Source organism: Charadrius vociferus, unplaced genomic scaffold (genome assembly GCF_000708025.1).
Source record: "Charadrius vociferus isolate BGI_N301 unplaced genomic scaffold, ASM70802v2 scaffold14, whole genome shotgun sequence".
NCBI lineage: Eukaryota > Metazoa > Chordata > Aves > Charadriiformes > Charadriidae > Charadrius > Charadrius vociferus.
The window spans coordinates 5,173,794-5,199,077 of NW_009648876.1; the positions used below are offsets into that span (position 1 = coordinate 5,173,794).

The window sequence follows — 25,284 nt, forward strand, 5'->3', positions numbered from 1 at the left end:
GTATTCAGTTGTGTATCACTCAGCGTGACATATTGCTATTGTTGTACATTTACCTGAAGATTATACGTAGATCCTGGTGTATCATACAAGTGGAGAGGTAGACGTTCAATAGATTCTAACACTGCTATCAATTTCCGAATTAATGCAACTGCTGGACGACTGTGAAAGTGAACAGTTACTATATTACCATACACAGAGGAAAAAAAAAAATCCTACAGTATTTCAGAGAATAGTACCCAGCTGTAGCAAATATCTCAGCATGCTATTTCTACTGTTATAATCTGTTCTAGTCATATTGTTACAGCACAGTAAGAAAAATATTCATCTGCACAGTGATGAATAAAAGTCACCTTTGTATCAGACAGAAGTAATTCAGTAAAATTTTTAATTGTTACTTCAATAGCAGATGCTGTCTCTTAGGTCCAATTTTCTATTCCAGAGAAAGACAAACTGAAATGGAAAGAACTCTTCCTTCGTCTGTAAATTATTTTAAACATACCATACTGCTTCACAGATGCAAAGGTTTTTCTTGTTTTGGTTTTGTTTTTACCTTTCATCGTCTTCATTTTCACTGAATGCTGTTTTAAAAACGTTTATTCTCTCTACCAGTTGACTACAGTCTTGTTTCACATCTAAATCAACATTCTAAGAGGAAAAAAAAAATAAAACATTACTTCTAACACAAATCAATATATTCATTCTTTATACTGGCAAAAATACTTGCTTAGGCTCACTGAATCCTCTATTTAAAATCTGTATGTGAAAGCTAAATGGTATCCCCCATTAGAACTGACCAGTGTTGATTTAAAGATTTTTAACAGCTTATTCAAACTGAAGTCATCTATTGTGATAGCATATATTCAACAGGTAGACCACTAACTGGAGCAAGTCTGCCTGATTTTCATCAAGATGGGAAAAAAACACATTTATAATGGATTTTTTTTAAATCAAGGCATATGCCTACGTTTGTTTTTTTTGTTTTTTTTTTTTCAGAAATTTTAAACTCACATTATTTAGAACTGTAAGCAACGATTGAACTAAGCCACTACTGCACATTTCATATGGTGAAATAGTATTCTCATCCTTCAATAGTACAATTAAGTTTTCCAGAGCAGTCTTCATTAAATCTCTCCAAGTATTTTCTCCCTCAATACACTGCAAGACAAAAAGACAATTATGGTGCAACAAGGTAGCAGTTTTTCCACTTGTTTTATTTGAAAAATAATGTCCCAGTAAAGTACATAACTAGGAATTACATGCATTAAGAAACCCTGCATTTCAGACAGACATACTGTGACTTCCCTTTACATCGTGACAGATTAGTCTGAACGTTATTACGTGATTTCCACTGTCATCACACATTATAAATTAAAGGAGATACATTTACCTGTCTGTTTGTATGAAGTTCCCATGCAGACTCTAATTGTGTTGCTATGTTTCTCAGTGTTACAACTACTCCTCGAGGCATGCTTTCAACGGCTTTAAAATGATCATCGTATAAATCTCTCGCCATAGTGCGTACCTACAAATGGATTTTGATAATCAGAAGTCATACCTTACTGTTATGAGACTATTATTGTTCTCAAAGATACTAGAAACTTGGTCATCTTTTTTAAAGTCCATAACAGACACAAACAAATAAGGAAGAACAAAACCTATCATACATCATGAAAAGCAAAGGTTGTAAAGGATAAAAGAACAGAATAAGCGGAAATACACAGAATCTTATTGAAACTTACAGAAGCTACGCTTACAAACATACATTAAATTAAATCACAAAGGTAGGAGAAAAGACAAGACTCTCAATGTGTAAATCTGTTTCTTTAGAACTGTTTCATGGATCTGGTAATCTTTTTAGAGGTCAGGTTAAGGGGCTTTTGTATATGATTTCTGAATGCTCTCTTCACATTCCTTAGACCAATTCACGCAGAAAGTCCTTATATGAACTTACACTAAGAAGTTTAAGTTCTTTCCTGCAGAAAAAGTACTTCTTCTGCAAAGTACAGATCACACAAGATAGAGATTTGACAAAATAAGTTCTTATTAAACAACATTTTCCTTTTCATTTTCATCATGTGTCCTACAATAATACGTTTCACAAGCTTCAGAGCTACACAGTGCAATCTCAGGTATGAAAGAGCACTGCCTTCCTTTTATCATCCCACCTATCCTCATTTACACAGTACTTTAATTTTCAATTTAGTGTCACGTTTCCTCAGATATAAGTACAGATTTTTGGTACAGAACATATTAGCTGCACTGTTAGAAACTGCAAGAGAGGTCACGACTGAAGATTAGCTTAAGCCCTTGGCATCAGCAGGCCACAGAATGTAGTGTTATTTTATGTTTTTGTGAAAAGCTTAATACTTTACTTCCTAGTTCCTCTGTTTCTCCCCTCAGTTTGAGAAGAATCTTAAAGCAGTCCAAAATGAGGGCCTTCACACGTTTTCATCACTACCATGGCTCTTAGCATGCAGACTGTTTGCTTCCATCCCCCCCAATACCCAGCCTAAAATTAGTATCTGAATTTACTGAATAGAAGTAACGTATGCTTCTGATACAACAGTAGTATTGATCATAACGTCTTTTCTTTTTGCATAAGAAAAACCTATAGAATTATATAAATATAGGTCAGGAGGATTGGATTTCCTTACGTTTTTAAAAGAAAATTAGTTCGCGTCTAGAACACCACATAGTTTACTAAGATTGTTGGATAAAAGCACCTGCAGAAGTGCTTTGTTACGAGAGAAGTTTTCCATTGCAAGCTTAGCATAAAATTGTGTGTAGTTGAAATCAGAAGATTTTAATCCTCTAAGAGGAAACTACAACTCTATAAGCATGTTATAAAATAAAATGAACAATGAAATTCTAAGTATAAAATTCACAGATGCTCACTAACCTTTTGCTTTGTCTTCTCCAGTTTAGATTTCAGTTTTCTTCCTCTTTTGCCGGTCCATCCAGTCACAAATTCTGATCCTGCAACACATTTTTAGATAAGTCACAATTTCTCACAGGTATGAAAAGCAACAAACAGAAAAACTACCTCATATACACTTGCTCCCACCTGCACATAACACATGCCTGCATACTTACCTAAAGAGGTTTCAGCTGTAAACGAATGCTTTGTTCCTCTGTTAGATTCAAACACAAAGCCTGGCAGATCTTCTTTCAGTATTGTAGCTTGCTGACCATCGGAATTGTGAATAGCAATTTCTCCTTCTTTTAAACAGGTGAGCGACCAGTTTCCCACAGTAAGTTTAGTTGGCCCTGGTGCCGATAAAATTGGCTGACTTGCGGTAGATGGCTTTACTTGGCTTCGAGCTCTTTGCAGCTTCTCAAGGAACTCGCTCCTACTTTCTATTGAAAAAGAAACAAACATTTTTTTTTTTCTTCCAACAATTGATTCTACCATCTCTCAAACAATTATTTTTTTTTTCCAAGAGCAAAACAACTGAGTACATTCAATGCAAAATTAAGTTTGAAATTAAGGGTCTTAAATATACTGGGAAGAAATTTAGAACACTTTATGTACTTCAACAGTGATTTATTCCACGATCACATCAAAGTGGACAATGCAACTCTTTCTGAATGGTGCTACTCACAGATGTATTAATCATCTTTACAGTTATAATAGGAAGATCAAAGAAATCCTTGATAAACTTTTAGTCTTGCAAAAATAATTTATGTCATTATTGCCAGCATGAACTATTCTCAAAAGGGAGTTTTTAGAAATAGGAAATTAAATGAATCCTCCAACGGGAAAACAGCAATCAACTTCATAGCTTAAAGCAACTGGAGAAAAAATGTTGAAGCCATATAAAAACCAGAAAAAACACTCACAAAACTTTATAGAGTCTGACAATCAACATGTGCTAAAAAAATTTTTTGAGCTGCAATAACAGCTATTTGCTCAGATTAAGTGTCACAAAGGCACCCAAAAATATTTTTCATCAGCTATACTGAAATTTTTATTCATCTCTTTTGTAGAACTTCTACATTCACCTCAGAGAAAGTAAGGAAACCACAATTATGTTACTTAATACAGTGACATTGTGCTAATTCAAGTTATTATGCAGATGTTCCTATTCCTTTTTAGTAATTACAAGAATTTCAAGGACCTCTATATGTCAAAGAAAAACATGAAATAAAAAAAATATAATGGCACCACATAAGACTTGATGAAAAGCTAATATTTATATGGAGATATTAAATAAATGATAAACAGGACCATATCCTACTTTTTAGGATATGTAGGTAATCTAGCTTGAAATTATTCCAAATAACTATCTCAGTTTTAATTAAATTGCATTTTGATATTGTAATTAAAAGGCTGCACACTACATTTGAAATGTTAATTAGCATAATTCCAGAAAATGTGATGAGTTCATAATTTTAAAAATAAAAATTTCATATAAAATAAAAATGCAATAACCTCATTAATGTAAAGATTACATCTCAACTTCAAAGTTAAAAAGTATCCTCATCTTTCAGCATACTGATTTGATAAATACAGCTTTTGTAGTCCATGCACTTGTAAAATTGCTGTTCTCCTTTTGCTGCAATGACTTATGATCTAGGTTTTTAAAATTTGCCATTTTTACTGTGGTATAATACAAAAATAAATAATCTCTATGCAAAAATAAATATGCACTTGAGGCATAGCATTCTTTATTACTTAAAATTCATAGCATCCACAGAGATAGCTTATAAAAAGAATTTTGAAGTTTCATATAGAAAATTAAAATTCTGTTAATTAAACCTTTCCAAATTTCCATATTTACATTTTAATAAATTTATTATATAGCATGTCACACTGAAAATGTGATGATTATACATGGTTGGGAACAATTTCCACTTCCCTTAGACAGAATTTTGAGACTCACTTAAAGCTTCAGGATTACCATTAAATTTCAAGTTTTGCATTGAACTTTTGTTTTTTCTAAAAATTCAAACAAAACAAGTATTAAGCTAACATGGAGAGGGGTGAGTACAGACCTTCCAAAAATGTTCATAGTATATATATTTCCCCCTCCCGCCCCAGATTTCATCATGCGATACACACTTACAAATTCCATTACTCAACCCTCTATATTCTTGCCAGTCGTGAAGTTACTAAAAAGTACACCATGAGATAATCATTAATGATTTAGGAGAGCAGAACATATAGTATAGTTCAGGACTTAATGATACTATTCTGAGTCTGTACTGTAGTAACTTTAGTTAAACTTAACAAATACTAGTTTCTTATCTCTTAAGGAAAAGAGAGGCTGCCGCACGCACTTAAGAGCTAATGGTTAAAGTTCAGGCAAATTACACTGCAATGTCAGCACTCTTAGTACATGTCCGTCTGAGAAAAAATTGCAAGAAGCCTCATTTAATCCTAGTTTAGCTCCTTCCCTCCCATAATATCCATGCTAGGTATCTTGTTCAAAAACTTGGGATTTATTCAATTTTTTTTTTTTTTTTTTTTTAAGACTGATATAAAGCGATATCTTCTTAAATTTCCAATCTAACTTTTTTTGGTTTAAGTTCTCTTCACTCCAAATTAATCTGAGCCATCCCCATTCCACTCATCTTGTACAGGAATAGTAAAAGCCCATCCCCATGCCCCCATCATTTGGAAGGAAGAAAGCAGAATTGGCATCCAGGGGCTATGAGGATTTAAGAAATTAACACCACAGATCTTCTTAAAATTTTATCGTATGATAAACAACTATCTCAACACAAAAATCGTTTACTTTTTAAGGTATTAGCCTTGTTAAAAAGAATGCAAGGATACATTTTCTGACACCCCCCCCCAAAAAAAATACCTAGAAGTGGTTTGCAGCTGTGTTATAATCTACAAACACACTATATCACATTTTGTCTTCATGCCCCAAAACTGATGGATAAAATCATTGGCACTTCATTTCTATCCTGAATCATAATATGTTCTGTTATTTCACTCAATGGCTTGTTGAAAACATCATAATATTGCAAAGCATTTTATGTCTGCTGGTTCATAAATGCACGAACTGTTGCAAAAAAGATGAAACAATAAAGGAGGGTTGTTTCTGCATCCAGAACAAGTTGTGTATTCTGTACAGAAAATTAAAACCACCTGTGCATTGCCAGTGCATAAGGTCTGTTCCCTTATCCTCTCCGACAAACAATTAAGACACTGTAATCTGTTTCCCAGTCTCGATGAGAAACTTTCCATTACTTTGTCTTCAAACACATGCAATTTCATTCTGCTAGCTAGAAGCAAACAACAAATTGCCATTTCAACCTGCTTTTCCTGAGACGGCCACTACAAAGTGCTTTTAATGACTGGGGTGAAAAAATTAAGTATGCATGGAGAAGAATCAAAACAAAACGAAGTTAATACACTTTTACTGGCAAGATGTTTACTTAACACAATTCACCAAGGAAGTCAAGTTATGGTCACATGCTATCTGATAAAAAGCATCACAATTAACTGACCACCTTCCACCTGTTTACATCCTTTACTATTTAGTAAGCCAATTCCTGCAAAACAAAACAGTTCCGATCAAATTATATAAACAAATATAACAGTCTCAAAACTTAACTTGGACTTGAATTGTAAAGAAACTACCTGAACTATCGGATCCTCCTTCAGGGCTGCCACTGGAATACATCGTGGCCAGTTTTCCATCCAAGATAAATCTGAACCATCCATTACTACCGTTAGATAGTTCCAGGGCTGCAGCATCACTCCAGATATACAGGCAGTCCCTTCCCCTAATGATCGACCAGTCTCTCCAGTGATATGGTTTACCCTGTTGCAGTTCTTTAGCATCCTCCTGCGGTTCATCTTCCTGTAATAAAATTGTATTAAACAAAAAAAACCCCAACCAAACAACAAAAAAAAAACCCAAAAACATAAAAAACCCAACCACAAAACCCGAACCCATTAAAAAACCCAAACCAACAGAAAAACAACACTGAAAACACAGACATTTTAAAAGACTTGAGGAGAAAAAGAATTACAAACCCGAAGTATAGCAACTATACTTCTTTTGTATGTAAAACTTATCTTTAAAAGTGTTCTTTAATAGAATAAGATATTTAAAAAGTTTCCTTTCAGATACAGATTTATCTATGATAACAACTGCGTATTATCTGGGACCTCCACCTGCGTTCAAAACTTGTATTATGAGAAAAGAATAATAAAATGCTTGAGGTTGCAAGGAACTTCTGGGGATCATTTAGTCTAAACCCCAGCTCAGGCAGAGCTACCTCGATCCAGTTGCCCAGGACCCTGCCCAGACAGCTTTTTAATATCTAAACACTTAAAAAAACCCCAAACAAACAAACAAAAAAACCCCACCCAATCCAAAAACAACCCAAACAACCCAAAACCCTTGGTAACAAAGCTTACCTATACACTTAAGGCTTAACTATATATAAATCCTAGCTGAATGGATAACAAAAGTGGTCTGTTATCCATTCAGTCCATCTGAGTAGTCAGTAATATGACTGTCAGAAATTGCTAAATAACTTCAGTATGCACTTAAGGTTTTCATTATGCAGAAAATTATTTTCTTCATTTTTAATATATTCCATAACAATGCTTAAAACATCTGCAATTATTTGATGCATGTACAGTGAAAGAGATGCACTCTGTTCAGTAAGGATTCATTTTGTTTAGCAGTCATTTTCAAAACACTAGACAAAACCAAGTATCAATCAGCTTGACCACAAGTAAGTATGACGAGGAAAGCTCAGCAGATAATAACGTGCTAACAGAAAAAGAAGTTACAGAAAACAACAACAAAAACAATTAAAAAAAGTGGTGTATAATAAGCATGAATTTAATAACCTAACTACCTTGCTCTGGACATTCTAATAACAGTGAAAATTGTACTAGAAGTGCTGGTTTTACAGGAACAAATAAAGCTATCAATTCTGTACTTACCTTTTCAGGTTTAGACTCCTCTTCATTTTCATCATCAGATGACGGCCCCGCCAAAGTTGACACTTTACTAATTACACCAAGTCTAGCCAGTTGGTCTAGAAAAAGATCGCCACCTTTATCCACCAAATCCCTTATGATTTGCAAGGCTAGTAAATGGCCATCATCATCATCCTGCAATACATTGGGATGGAAATAGAATATACTTAATACATATATATATACTTAAAAATATCTTTAGATGCTGACTTCACACGCAGTGCCAGATGGATGCTATAAACACTTCAGGGTTAATTATTAACAACTATGTGGAACCAATGATCATAACTCCCTTTTTTGCACTGATTTCATATAAGGACAACATTTTCTTTATTCCTACCTCTTGATCAAGAACTGTAGCTGTTATCTCAACCAGTATCGTTGGCAGATTGTGGCCAGCATCAGAGTCACAAACCTCTTTCAGCAGCGCCTCAGAACAAAAATGTATCATTTTTCTAATGAGGGCAAGACTTGCTTTCCTTTAAAAAGAGATCATGGGGAAAAAAAGAAGAAATTCTTACAAAGATAAAGATAAAGTAAGGAGTAAGAAAAGCAACAAAAACGTTCAAGATGAAACTGCTTTTGCATTTATGCATGCTTTCAAGGAAAAATAAAAAAAATTAAAGCGAGTTCCAGCCCTCATTATTGAAACCAAAATTGGTTGTTGTTAATATATCCTAGATTATCTCAAAGAATAATTCACCTACTGATCCTTTTTGATTCTACAGCACTAGGAGTCCAACATATTTTTCTCTCCTCAACCCTTCTCTAGGCAAATGTATTCTACATTTTGTCTTTATCCACTCCTAGTGATGGCAATTCACTTCTGCACACTTCGTCTTCCTCCCAGGTATCCAGCCTTCCATTTCTGCCACGCACTTCCCATGTTTTGGCGAGATCCCTAAATTACTATTAGATTGTGCAGCTTTCCATATTAAGAATGACAATTAATCTGGAAGCCAACCACTTCTGTACGGTTAAAACTAAATTTTTTATTCAACTAACTTTTAAAAACATGATTTACCTGATTCATAAAGAAAACTTTTAAATACAGAGAGCCAACTACTTCTTTCCACAATCTGCAACAACAGTTAACCATGCACAGATTGTTAATATAATTTCTTATTTCCTTCATTTAAAATTATGTAGCTTAAGCTTCCTATCATCTCCCCACGAGAGTCCCTTTTTATATTGTATTTTCACCCTTCAAAGTACCTATAAACATTGGAAACACAAATAAGAGAATAAGCAAATGTTATATTCGTAGTGTAAAAGCCTGAGAGGTTATGGTCAGACACAATCACAACGATTATGCCACCCACGGTATTCTTTTTTTAAGTATCAAATTAGATTATGTTCTTTTAATTCTCTCAGTAAGAGGCATCTTCTTCAGTTGATTAACACTTAAGCTGTTAAGAAGTCTTCTAAAACCTTCCAAAATAGCTTTTTCCAGCCTTCCTGATTTTCCAATGAATGTATCTTGATACCACTTCATTAGTTTTCCTTTCCTAAATTAGTATTTTCATTATAGTGGCTACAAACAGCTGCAACCAAATACACAGTATACAAAAATTTATACAAGGTACTCTTTCATCACGCTACTATAGTCAACAGTATGCTTTTCTCTTCCGCTTCTAACTAACTATATTTTTTCCAAGACACCATTTCCCCACAGAAAGGAAAAAATGCTACTTAAAACACTAAGTAAAAATCAGACTTGCAACACTTTTCAAACCACCGCTTCTATTCAAACAGAAATATGTTTGTCATTTGCATTACTCGAACTTTTACATGTTATAATTTTTACTGAAAACAAATCCACCTTGTTTTGGTTGTTTGTTTTTTTAACAGTGTATTAAGAAATTCAAAATATGCAGAGAAATCATCGATTGTGACTATTACCTTATCGAAGGCAACATAGTTTGTTGAAATGTTTGTGCAAACACAGGCAATAACCTTTTCAAGTATATGGGTGCCATTTCTGGATCTCCTTTGGGTTCATTACACTCTTCTTCATCTTTGTTTGCATCTTTCTTTTTCTTTTCATCTCCTTTGTTAACAGGACACATCCAGTCCCCTGGAAAATATTTTTTCCCCCAAAAATGTTCAACAGCAAAAAATCAACCAACCAACCAACAACCAAACAAAAAAACCCCTTCAAATAAATGTAAAAAGTTTTCTTTACTACCATATAAGTACCTGAACACGAATATGCATTGCTAAAAACGTAAATTTACATGTGCAAGATTTCTTGGAGAAAACTGTTTGATAACAAGTACTACCAAAGACAGTTCATAGGAGAAGCTCAAAGTTCTTAAAGTGAACTAAATATGAGCACATAACCACCTGTGGCTCCAGCACTACAAAAGCATCACAGATAGGTGAAGTGCAGCTCCCACATAGACAGAAAAGGATGACGGAGAAGCTGCCGAGGCTGACATACTCTGAACCCACAGCAAAATCCCAATCTAGCCCCATTCCACAGCTGAAGAGCAGGACCACTGGCACTGTTTGTGCCCAGTTGACAGTTTCTTCAGTAATCCCCATCCCTTAAGAAAATCTAAAATATTTAGGTTTTTATACGTACTTCACAGGTTAAGGAAGGTTGGTCAAAAAATACTGTTTTTTAAAATGAATCTTAATAAAGTAAAACTAATACTTGAATTACTTTAAATACATAAACATTTCTACTAGCAAGGGTGTGGAATTAAAAACTACACTCACCTGGAGACTGAAGAATAGCTACTACTTCACTGTGCCCCCTTTCACGAGCTTTGTCTAAAGGAGTTTTCCCATCTTCATCTCTCAAATCAGGGTTTGCACCATGTCGTAGGAGAGTCTAAGAACAAATATTTTTAAATATGGAAAAAAATTAAGATTCCTTCTTCCAAAGCAATAAACATGTTTTTCACACATCTTTTCTGTGCTTTTCTCATGCTTGTAAGCAAAGTTAGAACATTCCTTGCTTTTTATATCTGTAGAGCTTTTATTCATATTACTGCCCTATCGTAACAAAAAAATTGTATTTTGATAAACATTGTAAAGAACGTGTAAATATTTGACAGTGCACGTTAAACGTATTGCAAAGACATTTTGTACAGAATGAGGCAAAAAGTCAGTATGTTAGGCTTTCTAACACTATCAGTTTAAATCATACCTTTGCTACCTGAGGTCTTCCAAAACATGCTGCATAATGTAATGAGGATGACCTCTGACCTCTGTTAACATCAGCACCTCTTTCACAGAGAAATTCTACCTGTTAAACAAAAAAAAGTAAACTAGGGGTGTTTTATCTTTTTTTATATAAATAATCCAAGTTTTTAAGATTCTGTAAAACTAATTTACCATTTCCTGAGTTCCAAAAGCTGAGGCCCAGTTTAAAAGAGTTTGTCCTACATCATCCATAAAATTTACTTCAAAAGCTGAAAGATACAATTAAATAAAATAATTAAAGCTCCCAGAAGTATAAATTAAACTTCATCAGTGTTCCTTAAATAAGTGGCAGGTCTGAAAAAAAATTAAGTATCATCAATAATTCTAGGAAAGCATTTATGCCCTTAATTGCAATTAAAAAAAAAAAAAAAAAAGAGTAGCATAGGAATTATTACTAACAAGACCTGTTGTGTATTTATATATATAAAGAATTTCAAGGTACTACCTAAGTATTTGTTATGACACTATAGATTATAAAAATAAAAAGATACTTTATTATCTCATCCTCATTTTCAGAGTATTTTTGCTTACCTCCTGTGTCAATAGCATCTATTAGCGCATCAGTATCCTTACTGCGGATGCAATCTATCAGCTGCCGATGAGAACGTTCCCCAGAACTATCCAGCCTTCGCAATCCTGGGATTCTGCCTGTGGATCCAGCACTGGATTTTGGCAGGGCTTTTCTCCCTTCGAACAGTAGCACCAAAAGAAGATCTACTAACCGCATGGTATCCAGTACACATCTCTCATCACCCTGCAACGCACTTTCTATAGAATCTGGAAGTTCAGATCTTAGGAGATCCTGGAAATAATTAAAAGTCTGAACAATAAAAAATATACAGGGCTTTAGAAAATACTATCAGAATTGGGTTTCATTTCCATATGAAATGTTTCCTTTTTCCCCTCTTTATAAATAGCCTATATGTATGTGTGGATATATACATAAAAGTACCCAACCTATAAATCTATTTATCTATATATAAAATAGCAACACAAGTCTTGCATATTTTAAGTACATGAAGGGAAAAACTCTATGAGAACAAAAAGCTGTAGTGTAAAAGGATTTCTTACATGTGTTACTACTGGAGAGCCTCTACACAGGGTTGACAACAGGCTTACAATAGTTGACACCTGATTACTTAATTTAGAGTCTGCAGCTGTAGATGGTGCTCCAGTGCTACTCCGTCCAGGTTTGCAAGCTGAAGATGGTCCTGATACTGTCCCACCAGCAGCTGCCATGCGAGATAACAACTCCTCAGTTAATCCGTGCTTCGCTAACGGGGCTGGGTCAACTCCACGCCGTGTGAATCTGTCCGCTAATGAAGCAAAGCATCTCAGAGCTCCATCTGAAACCTAAGAAAGAAATGCAATAGAGAAGATGAAAAATCTGTTACTTAAGATGAGAAGACGCTAAGGGGAAATTCACAAGAATACAGGACACACATAAGAAGCAGATTTCTCCAGGTTCCCCTCAAAGACAATAAATGGAGGAAACAGGCTTTTTAAGCCAGAAACTCTGAGTCAGAACCCAACATTGCTCTGATCTGCTCACTGAAGGACTGTACTGTTGGGTTTTTTCCCCCCTTTCTCTCTGTTGATGATGTACAGAATTCAAGGAAACTATTCGTCTAGATTTCGGCATTGTGAGCATCTCCTTAACTATATGAGCAAACCCCCAACCAATCTAGAAAAACACGTTTAATAATCAAATCATCAGATTAACAGATACTGGAAATACTTTTTAAAAACAGTTTTTAGTTTTAGATATTGTTCTTAGAGGAAATACAACTATTTATAACTCCCACAAGCAATTGCCCATTCTGACAATATAGTTTGGAAAAAAAACAAAACAAAAAACCAACAACCAACAGCTTGGTATTGAAATACGGAGCATTTAACCTTCTGGTTATTCTGATATTAGAAACTGTTAAAGCAGCTTTCTAATAATAAAACTCAAAAAACTTTAAATACCCCCAAAACACCAAGAAAATACACTGTGAGGTTTTGCCTCCTAACTTTCGGACACTTAATGAATTTCAATTTTGTTTCTCAAGAACAATGAAGATAAAACTGCAAAGAAATTTTAAAGTTATCTTCTACATTTATAGAAAATAAAATATTCTAATGTTATAATTTGGTATTTATAATTAATATTATGCTAATATTACAAAATGTTATATTAATTTAGTGCTTTCTATTAAAAGAAATGCTATCAAACAAGCCATTAGCTGAGGCACCAACTCAGAACTCCAAAGTATTAAACTGACAGTGAAGCTTGATAGTTCAAGTTGTATTTAAAGGTCTACAAACTTCTCATAATTAAAAGCCTTTTTTCAGTTGAACCAGGCCTAAACATAGGACAAACTGGGAAATGCAGATTTTACCCTTAGATAACCCAGATTTTCCACTGAGCACCTGACCCAGTGATACACAAGTATTTTTGTGACAATAAAATATAAACTCCCAAATTTAGGTTTCTCACTAAAGAAAAAAAACCCAACAGTGAGACTGTGGAAACAAGGCTTACTGGTGATCCTCTTAACAATCCGGCAAAAATACTGCTGGCCAACTGCCCAGGAAAGGATCCAAATTCTTTTCATGTCGGTGTTGAAAAGAAAGGGAGGTTTTGCCTTTCACATCTCTCTAACCTATACACTAAAAGTGTCTCCATCTTTCAGATCAGGTTTGCACAGGAATATCAAGATGAGCTGCTTCTGGCACATTTGCCTTCGTAGATATGCAGTAGCAAACCAGATTGGTGTCAGAAATAGTAAAAAATAACAACCCATAAAACAAAAAAACAACAATACCTATTCTTTACCAAGCTCTAAATTACTACAGTTTTTACTCCCTAAAATGTCAACAACTTCTAGCACAGCCCATTTTCAAAATTATTGACAGCTGTCACATACCAAGAGCTTACAGGCAGTTACTTGTCAACACACAGAAGAAGATTAGAGTATTAGCCAGACTTCATGAAGTTAAAATCTTAAACCTCCATTAAGTTTGCAAGGACTTGAAAAACCAAAGTTTCTCTTGAATACATGCAAAGCATGCTAAACTTCTGGCATGGTCCCTGCATGCCAAGCATTCTGATTTATCAGAACTCTTTTGCAAGGGACTCTTTTTTTTTTTTTAACTTGTAATGGCCACTACTCATGTCCTCTGGCATTTTGCTCCAGTTCTTTGACAGCACGATGGATAAACAATTCTGCCAATCTTTATGTAATCTGTATATAGTCCATGGATTTTTACCAGAACAGCCCTGTCAGAAATACACACGAAAGGTTCAGCTTATTTAACACATCACATTAGTAGCATCAGTTTACAAAGCAAAAGAGTACTGTGGAAGATATTTACATTTCTTCTCACAAACTGCAAGTTTGGTTGAAAGGTTAAAAAAACAAATTTATAGATAAGCTGTTCTTGGGGCCACATTCATCTGGTCTGAACTCTTCTCTCAAGTGATGTTACTAACTGGCAGCCCGCACAAAAAGCGACCAAATCCAACAGTGTAAAAGGAAGGGGGGAACACCAAACTTCACATAGCAAATTACTGGGCAAATCCATAATACACATCAACATTCATTGTAAATCCTGAGGCTTGTTTCACATGAAACACATTTCTCAAGGACACCGACACAGATTTACTTACTATCATCAGGGTTACTCCAATCTCAAGCACACTTAAAGCTTAACTGCTAAAAGATTAAGTTAATTTGAACTCTCACTCAGATCTCCAACAGGTCCAGCAATTGCTTTATTTCAAACACATTATAAATCCTGAAACAGTTATAATACTACGGACTTATGGTCTAAATTTCAGGATTAGCTTGCCTAAGATCATCAGTGCATTAATAAAGTTACACAGTGCCTAAAAACCACAGTAGCTTGTTCTGAAATGGCTAGTGTGATAGCCCCCTGACAACTGGGCCTTTCAAAAGATCTAAAAATATATTAAAAAAATTTAGTACACTGGCAAAAAGATTTAGTCTCCCAAATATGATGTGCTTAATAAACCAGACTTGGGGTGGGGGTGCAGAGAAACGAATCAGGACAGAGATGGGGGCAAAATGTGGACTGAAAATAGTATGGACAAGAAGCTTGGTCAGGGTACTGCAAGAATTTGGCTAAATAGCTATTGCAAAGCAGTGCAGACACAAAAGGATTCTACTAGTAGGCAGATAATTCCTCTAGGATTCATCTTCTAGGTTTTACAAGGATCACTTCATCTCATGTTAATAAAACTGCAATAAAGGAGTGGTGCTATGTCTATCATAGTACCATTTAAGCTGGCTTCCAGTGTAATATTTTAGCATTGATTGTGGATGTTTTTATTGCTTCTTAGTTTGGCAAAAGAAAAACAAATCAAACTGATTTTTGTCCCTTATTTATGCTCAATTTAATAGTGACGGAGGTGCAGACATAGAACAATACTTACTTCAGAAAGTATTTCAAAATGCACTGAAAAAAGTTACAGGATATTTTTCAGTAAAGTTTTCAGAGGTTAAATAAGATCACATTCACACATTAGTGCTTGGAGTCAAATGCTAAGCAGTACTTTTATCTTCTTGTCAACACAACTGTAAAGGAAACGATCATAACATCCAAATATAACAACTACTATGTAAACATCTAGTTGTGGAGGCTATATAAAAATACCTAGCCATTCATTTATTAAACATAATGGAAGTTAAATTCCCAGCATATCAAGCCAACTAGTACATTACCTGATGGTCTTCATGTTTTAATAAACTAGACAGTGATTCCACACAGATCTCTAATGAAGAATCCTGAGGCTCCATTTTGCCACAGAGTCTGGATACAACAGCCATAGCTGAATGCAAAGTATCTTTATGAACAAGGTGTCCGCTGTCACGAATGAATGTCAGAACACAATTCAACCCTCCAGCTTCAAACACAGCTCCTGACTCACGCGTACAGATTAATTCTAACACCTACAGCAAAATGAAATTTAGTTATAATTAAGTACTCATAAAAACTCAGTTACTTGTTTATATCCATCAACAGAACTTGTTAAAATGAAACAACAGAACAAAAAAAAGCCGTTTCTTCCTCAACACCCAGAAAGGCCGAAAGCCTCCAGTACTTCAGGAGTTAGTTTTCTTCAAAAATAGAGGAGCAAATACAAGAACATCTCCCAATAGCATAGTCATAACAGCTAGATAATAGTAACTTTTCCTGGGAGAATTAAGTCTTTGGATAACACACAACTGAGAGCTCTGAAACTTCCAAGAGTACCATTACTCCACTAGTTCAGTAATGTACTGTGAGTGAACTAGTAAATAGGAAATGCATGCATAATTTCTGATGCAGTGGTAATCAAGGATTCAAACTATACCCTATCACATGGACATGAGTTATACTTTAAACAAGATTGTAGTGGTCTTGTAATTTTTTCAGAAAACTTCACAAGGGTGCAGAGGAGCTGTGTCTAGTGCTACTGAAGAGACAGCAAGCTTTTTTTTTTTTTCCCCAACAGGTAATTTATGTATATCTGGAGCAATTCTTCATTCCCTTTTTAGCATAAAATTAGCCCTTAGCATTCTAGTCATGTAAGATAAATAGGAAAACTTTCTTCTAATATTTTTGCTCCTTTTTCTATACTTTTTTTAAAAGGAATCTCAGCTTTGAAGAGCACCAGACTGACAGTAAAGATAAGCAACATTGCTGGCATGTACACTTTTATCATACTCTACGGTTTTGCTTCATATTTTAATGAAATAAACAGGATTACGATACGAGGAAGCTCTTCAGAAACACCAAATTTTCCAGCTCCTTCTTAAAAACAAAGTTCTTCAGAATACATACCTTCACACACTGCTCAGCCAAATCTCTGCTGGTTCTGTTGTTAAGTTCAACAACCACTAAACGATTACAAAGTGCCTTGATAGCTCCATCCACTCCCACAATCCTACGGGTGCATTCGGCTGATACATCCAGATAATATGTTATGGCACGAGCTGTTACTTCTAATACATTGTCTGGAGCACTTTCGTCAAGAAAAATTTTGCACAGTGCTGGTAAAAACGTTCGAGGAGGGCATCTGCAGGAAAAAACAACACCACCACAATAAAACATTACTAAGTTGTGCAACTTTCTCTACATTAAGTAATTTCATACACTTTCACATTAACAATTAATGCTTTTCATGCTGACACGATTTGCTCAATTAGTTCATAGCTGGTTTAGAGCATTCATTTAGAATGCAGGCATCTCATACACACCCTGAAATTCAAATCAGTGATCTGAAATGACACTGTATTAGTGGAGAAACCAGCAGAAAAAAAAAAATTCTTGAAAGTTTAAAATCATACAGGGAAAATATTATCCTCTTGGGAAATCATTTTAGGAATTAACCTCACTTCACTAAAAGTAATGCATTTTTTCTTAACAGAGCTTCAAGGTTCACGATGATAAATAGCTATTTAACCATGAAATACTACATTCGATATAAAGACTAAAGATTTGGGGGTTGCTACGCAATTTACTTCTCTGAGTGGTCCTTCTTCCCTATGGTATAAACACTCTCACTTGCCTTTTTATCCTATTCCAGTTTCCTCTCCCCCTGCCTTGTTCTTTTCTCTTAACCACACTGAGAACACATTTAATTCATTTAGCTTGCTTCTATTGCATTTTCCCTTCCTTCTCATGCCTCTGGCTCTCCTCTTTATTGTTAACCTCATTTCCATACGCAAGGACAGTCAAGAACATCCCCACAACTTCATAACAAAAAAAGCAAGCCGCAACAGTCCTCCTTTTATCCCTCTCACATTAATAGGATACAAACCAAAACAGATGGTCAAAATAATGCTTTTCACCATTACGGCAGTTGTGGTTAAGACTGATTTGGATGGATCAAAAGTTCTAAGACATGGAACTATAAGATAATTTATCTTCCAATAGCATACTTACTTAGCAATAAATAACTTAATATAATGATTGTTCACTGCAGCAGTAGAAGACTTCCAAGGTGGTGGTGGGGAATTAGGTGAGGGGGACATATGTTGTGATAGTAGTCAAAATAACTGGATATCTCATCCCTAGATGTAGGAGATCAGAACTAAGTGTAGCAGAGGCAAATACTGCAATTTTTTTCTTAAACTAGGGTTTCAGTCTGCAAAAGAAGGCCTAAAACTTGTCTAAATCCAAAGAGAAAGAACAAAAATAATAACATGCTTTGGTCTGGAAGACAGGTGAAGTACTTGTTGATGAATCATTCTGAAGACTAACCCAGAGGTCATTCGGTATCCCATCTGGTATGCACAGTGACTCAGACAAAGGCACCAAATCCTGGGAGAGCAAAATGCTAATAGTTTCCTTAAATATACAGCCATGCTTTATAAAGTAATTAAATAATACTGCCTGACAAATAAATACATTACTCAATGATCTTTAATGACATAAATTAATAAGTGAACCCTTGATCAAGCTAAATCACATATTTAATACTTTAATAGCCTATCCAGCCTATACTGTCTGTTGTTTTTAAGAAAATTGCTATTTAACTCCATATCTTCTTCACGAAGAGTTTACACAGTAACTTTGCATTTTAAAGACATAATCCTCTGGAAAAAAAAGTCTGAAATTTGTACTTATTATTAGACGGCTACCATACAATGACACAAGAAGCATTTCAGTACACAAAATTTAAAGCGGACAGTGCTTCCTGTAAATGTTTTGGTGATGGATCTTTTACACTGCATTTTATGCAACACCAGATAGATCACTAAAACATTGCTATGAACAGTGTTCTTCAAACATTATATTGCAAGAAAAAAAATTACCAATAAACACAAATCTTAAAAAATACAACAAAACAAAACTGCACATGTATAACCAAGCGGAAGGTAAGGAGCTTCACTGTCTCCACTGCAATACTAGCAAGTAGTAGCAAACCATTTTTCTTAGATTTCCAAAGATAGCAGCAGAAAAACTCCTCTAGATTTGTGGGGAGCTAAAAGCAATACTTAGCAAATCTAATATTTACATTTTTTTCTTTGATTTAACAGTTTATAAAAAGACACAGCACAAATGGAAATTGGCTGTACTTTTTGAAAATGGAAATTTAAAAACTTGGAAGAAATCTGTTCTTGTCCTTAAAACACCTGTCCACGAGAGCCAATTACCCAGCAGATACAGTAAAAAAACCAAAGTTACTAAGAGCCCATCATTTATATTGATTCTTTTCCAGCACACAAATGCCAGTGCACTGTATCAGCAATGCTCTTGTAAGAGTGCAGCTCACTGGCAAAAACTTAAGGGTTTGGGGTTTTTTTTAAAGTTCCTTTTGGCCAGAACCTCTGGGTACATTAGTCAGAGACCATACTTTTTCAGTTAAGAGGCAAATAACCTCCCCTTGCTGTCAGAACATTTGTTTTCTGACTTAGAGGAATGATGTCCAGTCGTCCTATAAGGTAACCGAGCTGTATCATAAGGTTTCAGGAAGAAACTGTAGATTCTTCATACACTTAACCTGTGGGAATTACTTGGCTCTCAAAGTAAAAAGCCACCCAGACTTCAACTAATTTTGTAGACCATGCTAATGCACACTGAAAGCAGCAATAATAAGAACTTTACTTGTTTCTGAAATAGCAACTAATCTGATTTTAACAAGAGCTTTCACAAAAAATTCTTTCAAGCTACTTCAACCTCTGAGCTCTACGTACTTGATGCTTGTTTCTTTTAACAGTTTGGTTTGGGTTTTGGTTGGTTTTGGTTTTTTTTCCTCCAGTTTTGCTGGATATTGCTAGTAAGCAGGAAGTTGAGAGCTAAACTACACCATGTAGAAGAGGCAGCAAAACATTTTATAAAGATTTATTAATGACAATAATGAAGACTGAAGAGAAAAAAGGGAGAGGGAAAAAAAAAAAAGCAATACTGAAGCTTTAATTTAACTCTTACGTTCTTCCTTCCCCCCTTTTTTCCTGCAGCAAATCAAGAAGCAACACACATGAAATCACACGCTTGAAAGTAAAACAACAAAACACACCAGCTTTGTGGCACGAAATTTTATGCGCTATCCACTCCAGTACACACTAACTTACTGCAAAATAAGCATTTGTGATGCATATGACATTTAGCATTTTCTTCCTTTTAAAAGTGATTTTGTTGCGTATCAATGCAGAACTCATCACATAATTTTAAATAGTTGCCTGTTATCTAAAAAATGAAAAAAGTCTAGCCTTCCAATTGAATGCTCTGGACCAACTATAAACTAATCTAACAAATCATCTAATCAATGTGTTAAAACGCATAGTAAAAAAGGTGAAAACCAGGATGGTTTATGAAGACGAATCAGGCATACAATGCTGCATATAAAGATAATATAAAGCTTCATCGTTATACAGCTAATGCAAATTTAGAAGTAATGGAAGTGTAAACTTTATTTTTCTCAGACATTGTTATCAGGAACATGGCAAAAAAAAAAAAAAAAATCAAAACTGGAATTTTTGTCTTAGTCTCCAAAACAGCAAATGAGAGCTGCTTCTTATTATTTTAGCACACAGTATAGACAGTTGTGTCATCTCCTTCCCCCTCACATCTCTCTCAACTCAAACAATTTGGTTCAAGTTCTACACAGTACAGTAACACAAATTAAGTTATAATCCCTAAAGTCATACCAGGCGATAAAATGTGTGCTGAAGTCTGAAGTATTTCTGAAGAAAGCAAAACAGACAGACCTGGATTCTATCAGCCCTGAATCTCTCCCAGTGTGACTGTCAAAAACTATTTTTATTATTGTTTTATGAATACTGCCTTAACAATCTATCATATATGGCTACTTCTTTCTCAAAGATGTCATAGCTGGCAAAAGATTCAACTTGTTTTTTCTAGCCCCAGAGGATGATAGTAATACTGATGTTGACTTCAAAAATAAAGTCATCATCAATTGTATTCTCAGATACAAAAGACACATTTGGCCAATGCAGTCCACAATACACCAATTTGCGTAGATAGGACCTCTGTAATATCACTTCAGGCCAATACATTGCTACACTTTGTTCTAAGCAGCACAGTTCTTTAACATTTTGAACTTGTAATGACATCAGCAGAAAAAAAAATATGTTTACTATGCCAGCCAAGTATACAAGGTTCTCCACTATTCATATAAAACAGCTTTTCCGGTCAGCTACAGACTTTTTATAATTCTATTAAAACACAATTATCAAGTTACATTTGTATGCATTTCTGAAATACATCTTCAAGAAGCTGTGCCCAAGCCTCTTCAGATAGTCTTTCACTCTGTGGGTGTTAAGAGTTTGAGACAAGACAATTTACATATACCAATATGTTTTTTTTTTTTTATTTCCTAGAATTTAAATAGTATCCCAATTGTGCAGATTGTGATGAATAAGATGGTAAATTTCTGTGCTGAACTAAAGGAAACAATCCAGTAGCAGGAGCTTCTTGTGGACAAATGTAATTGACGGCCTTCGTTACTATCACATAAGCAAGCAGCCAGGAATGCATACACACAGGCATAGTCTGCAAGTTTATAATATTGCCTTTTTCCCACTTTAACTTATTGCAGTCTTGTGATCATTAGACACATCAGATCAAGACTGAGCCTTGCTCATGACTAGCTCCAGACTTCTCACTGCATTGCCTTCTCCTATCCAGAAAAGTTCCTAATAATGTTTAGCACCTCCCTCTCCTAATCTATCGCCTGTGACATTCAAGTCATTAGTATCTGTCATACTGTAGCATCTGAGGGCTCTTGACACAGATCAGGATCTCCCTGCACTACCAGAGCACAACAACAGATTCCATCCTAGAAACCTAAAGTACAATTGTACAATAGGGCAGATACAGACAAGAGAATGCAAACTAATAATCTTATTACATCTTATTTTGATATCTCAGCAGTTTTAACAACTGCGATTTACTGTTTAGTATACTGGAAGGTAGAATCAACAGCAGCACCTGAATAAAGGGAGAGCAAATTTACTGCACAACTAGATAAACTGCATGGACTTCTAGAGTTTTAAACAGAGGGATTAACACACTTACGAAACATCCTCAATACAAAACAAAAAAACCAAACAAACTTCAATATTCTGTAGTAAACCATCGCTGTATTTATTTCATGGTGAAAACCACAAACTAGTGTTCCAGTAGACAAAGAATGGTTAGCTACAGAGGAACTCTTAAAAAACGCATGCAGATTACATTCATAAGCACACACATGCCATACAGACAAGTTCATGTTCCTTTTGCCTGCTGAAGTCCACTCAGGCCTTAGCAGTCCCTAAAGTTCCTGCTAGCGAGGGAACAGAAAGTACCAGTTCTGTCATTCACACACAGCCTAGATCAGTGATCGAGCCTGTAATAGCAGAGAAGGGCGTACCAACACTTCCCCAGTGCTCCAGCCACAGGCTTCTCAAACAGGTGGCTAGAGTAATTGCAACACAGAATTGTACAGCTGTCATTCCAAAGAACTTCAGTCATTATGCTGGAGGTAACTTTTCTATGAATAACTGTGTTACAAACAGAAGTACAGAGGTCAGCTTTATAGAGCTCCTCCCCCTCTAATCCCAAAATCCAGACTAAGCTATTACATGGGTCTCTCGTGGTGGAAACTATAAGCATCTGCTTTACATGTCTCAGGGACAAGAACACGCATCTGTGAGTAGTGCCAGAGAAAGGACTGGAAGGGGTAGTTGGGCACATCAGCGCGGGATGGGAGATGGGATGCAACACCGCAGCCGTACAGCAGGTGTCCAAAGTATGCCTCTCCCTTCTGTCACACAGCCCCGCTGTCGATTTCTGTGTTCGGGCGCTTGACCCCTAAGAAAAAGGGAAAGTCTCACCCTTACTCAGTGTGTGGTCTCTACACCTCAAAATTGTGCAAATGGGCTTTCAAAGTAGTCCTTGAGTTTTCACTTGATCCAATCCTGAGTAAAGGCACCTTGTTAATAAAGTGTAAGTGAAGGCAGCGCAGGGAAGAGAAATCCACTGCTCACCTAGAAGCAATTCTAGCAACCAGAGCGCTTTCTCAGGACCAGCCTCTCTTTTTAAGGAAGCACTGGGTAAGCAAGTACAGTGAACACCAGTAGCAACCAAAGAGTGAGTCAGACAAGACATGTTACGTATGTGTCACTATTGCACCTTAATTCCAAGGCAAATCCCTATTGGCTTCCTTAGGCAGGCCAAAATAGATCAAAGGGACCTAAAATCGTCTCAAATATTTGCTGTAGAAGATTAGATCCCATCAGTAATATAGACACTATTGCTGTTCAAACTAAGACTATGCTCAGAACTAAAACATACTTGGACAGGTAGAGAAGCAAAGAGTTTCAGGAGTGTGTGCACCACAGCGGCTGCACGTTGGATTTGCCTTCAGAAAACCATCTACATGGGAAATACAAGGATGCCAAAACCTCCCAGGCCAGCAGGGAGGCTGAGGGCAGAACTACAGCACAGGACAGGACAGCACCTGATGTTCAGCTTTCAGTACACTTCCCTCTACTGACAGATGATGCTTTTGATTTCCAAGAGGAAAGAACACAAATAAACCTTTCACCACTGCAGGCCTCAACTCCTACCAAGGGAAAAAAACAAAGTGCATAATTTCTAAATTTAAAATATCCAATATCAAAACCAGCTTCACCATGTATTAACTAGAAGAAGCAATATATCTCAGAAAAAAGAAATTATGACAGAAAAAAAAAATAATTGTTGCTGTATCCTCACAGTTGAGGCGGGAGGGGAGAATCACTCTGTTCACAATGATCTATTTGCAGTGGAACAAACAAAAAGATAGTGGTGAGTTTGTTTTATAACAGAAAAAAAATACGTATTTTTTAAGTACTTTTTATTCTTTCAAACTAGAAAATAATGGCTAATAGGAGCCCATAGGGAGCTCCAAAGCTAAGATTTCTATTTAGGCACTTCAATTGAATATGAAAATGAAAGGAAAATATTCTTAGATTTTTGTTTTTAAGAAGCTATATTAACATCGCATTGAGCACTTCCTAAAGGACTTTTTTTTTTTTTTTTAAAAGAGTCTTCTCAAGGAGAGTGATTAGGGACCGACTTAGTGAATTAATGAGGTTACTCTGTGTTACTCTTTAGTGAAAGACCGACTTCAGTAAGTTAATTAGGTTACCCTGCAACCAACGCTCCAGCTCTTCCTAATTACTTTAAGTCGCTCAGTTCTGGATGTCCACTCAACTTCATTCCTGTACTCCCAGAATAAGCACTTCTGCTACTTATTATCTTGTGAGTCTTCCACCCACCATGTTTCAAAGATCTTAATGGAAGGCAGGTTTGTAAATTAGTTTTTAAAAGGTCTGAAATAAGTACTATTCAGTATGAATATTTACCCTTCGTAGGGGTAAATCCATTTAGATTAGGGTAGTAGGGCATTCTCTGTTCCCTGTACTGACATCAAGAAAAGAACTAAACCACATAAAGTGCTGATTCTGTACAATTTCTGTTAAAAAAAAATAAATCATACTTTCAGTGTCAAAATGAGTTAATTAGATTGTAAAGACCATGACACACAAATTATTTAATATACATTCTTCCTCTGCAGAAAATGTAATTGATCTAAAAACATTTTCTAAATATCATAATCATGTTGATAAGATATCAAGAAAGGCTAGGGAAATTTATCAATATAATTATATTACTACAGCATTATAATCACCATAACTCCATACACTAACACACTTCTGAATCTTTCCTCTGTTCCCCCTTTAGGAACAGGAGTATCCATATGGATGCAAAATTCTTAAATAGCTACCGCAGTAAGCTCCTGCCAGTGCTAAGCCCTTAAACTTGAACAAAGTGACTCAGCTGATTTTAAAGCTGGCCAGTGTAAAAAGATATTGAGGAAGTAAAAATAGGCACTGTAAACTCATTTCTGTAATTACATTTCATATTCTAAATGCACTTAAAAGCCTTAGCTGAAACAGCAACAATAATGGTAGTTCAAAGACTACCACTGTGTTTAAACAAAACCCAAAAAAAGGAACAAAAGACAACCCCACTTCATTCCCAAAATGGTTAACACAACTACTGCTAGCATTAGGGTGTGTTACTCAATTCCAGAGTAACCCCTGGATTGGGCTGATGCGGAGCACCCGCCC

The 25,284-nt window shown here is 35.5% G+C and overlaps 1 protein-coding gene across 1 annotated transcript in view; it reads right to left on the reverse strand.

Annotated features, from left to right (window-relative positions):
• The window catches only part of HECTD1 (HECT domain containing E3 ubiquitin protein ligase 1), a 61,320-nt gene that overhangs the window by 27,909 nt on the left and 8,127 nt on the right, over window positions 1-25,284 (reverse strand). Inside the window, exons 2-18 of the mRNA XM_009886939.1 lie at window positions 17,000-17,234; window positions 15,898-16,125; window positions 12,239-12,520; window positions 11,699-11,969; window positions 11,300-11,376; window positions 11,112-11,210; window positions 10,679-10,793; window positions 9,857-10,031; window positions 8,295-8,433; window positions 7,919-8,089; window positions 6,596-6,818; window positions 3,094-3,357; window positions 2,900-2,976; window positions 1,388-1,522; window positions 1,009-1,155; window positions 551-645; window positions 54-159 (exon numbers count right to left, since the gene is read on the reverse strand). Of these exons, the coding sequence (XP_009885241.1) occupies window positions 54-159; window positions 551-645; window positions 1,009-1,155; window positions 1,388-1,522; window positions 2,900-2,976; window positions 3,094-3,357; window positions 6,596-6,818; window positions 7,919-8,089; window positions 8,295-8,433; window positions 9,857-10,031; window positions 10,679-10,793; window positions 11,112-11,210; window positions 11,300-11,376; window positions 11,699-11,969; window positions 12,239-12,520; window positions 15,898-16,125; window positions 17,000-17,234 (2,839 nt within the window). The remainder of the gene's footprint in view (window positions 1-53; window positions 160-550; window positions 646-1,008; window positions 1,156-1,387; window positions 1,523-2,899; window positions 2,977-3,093; window positions 3,358-6,595; window positions 6,819-7,918; window positions 8,090-8,294; window positions 8,434-9,856; window positions 10,032-10,678; window positions 10,794-11,111; window positions 11,211-11,299; window positions 11,377-11,698; window positions 11,970-12,238; window positions 12,521-15,897; window positions 16,126-16,999; window positions 17,235-25,284) is intronic.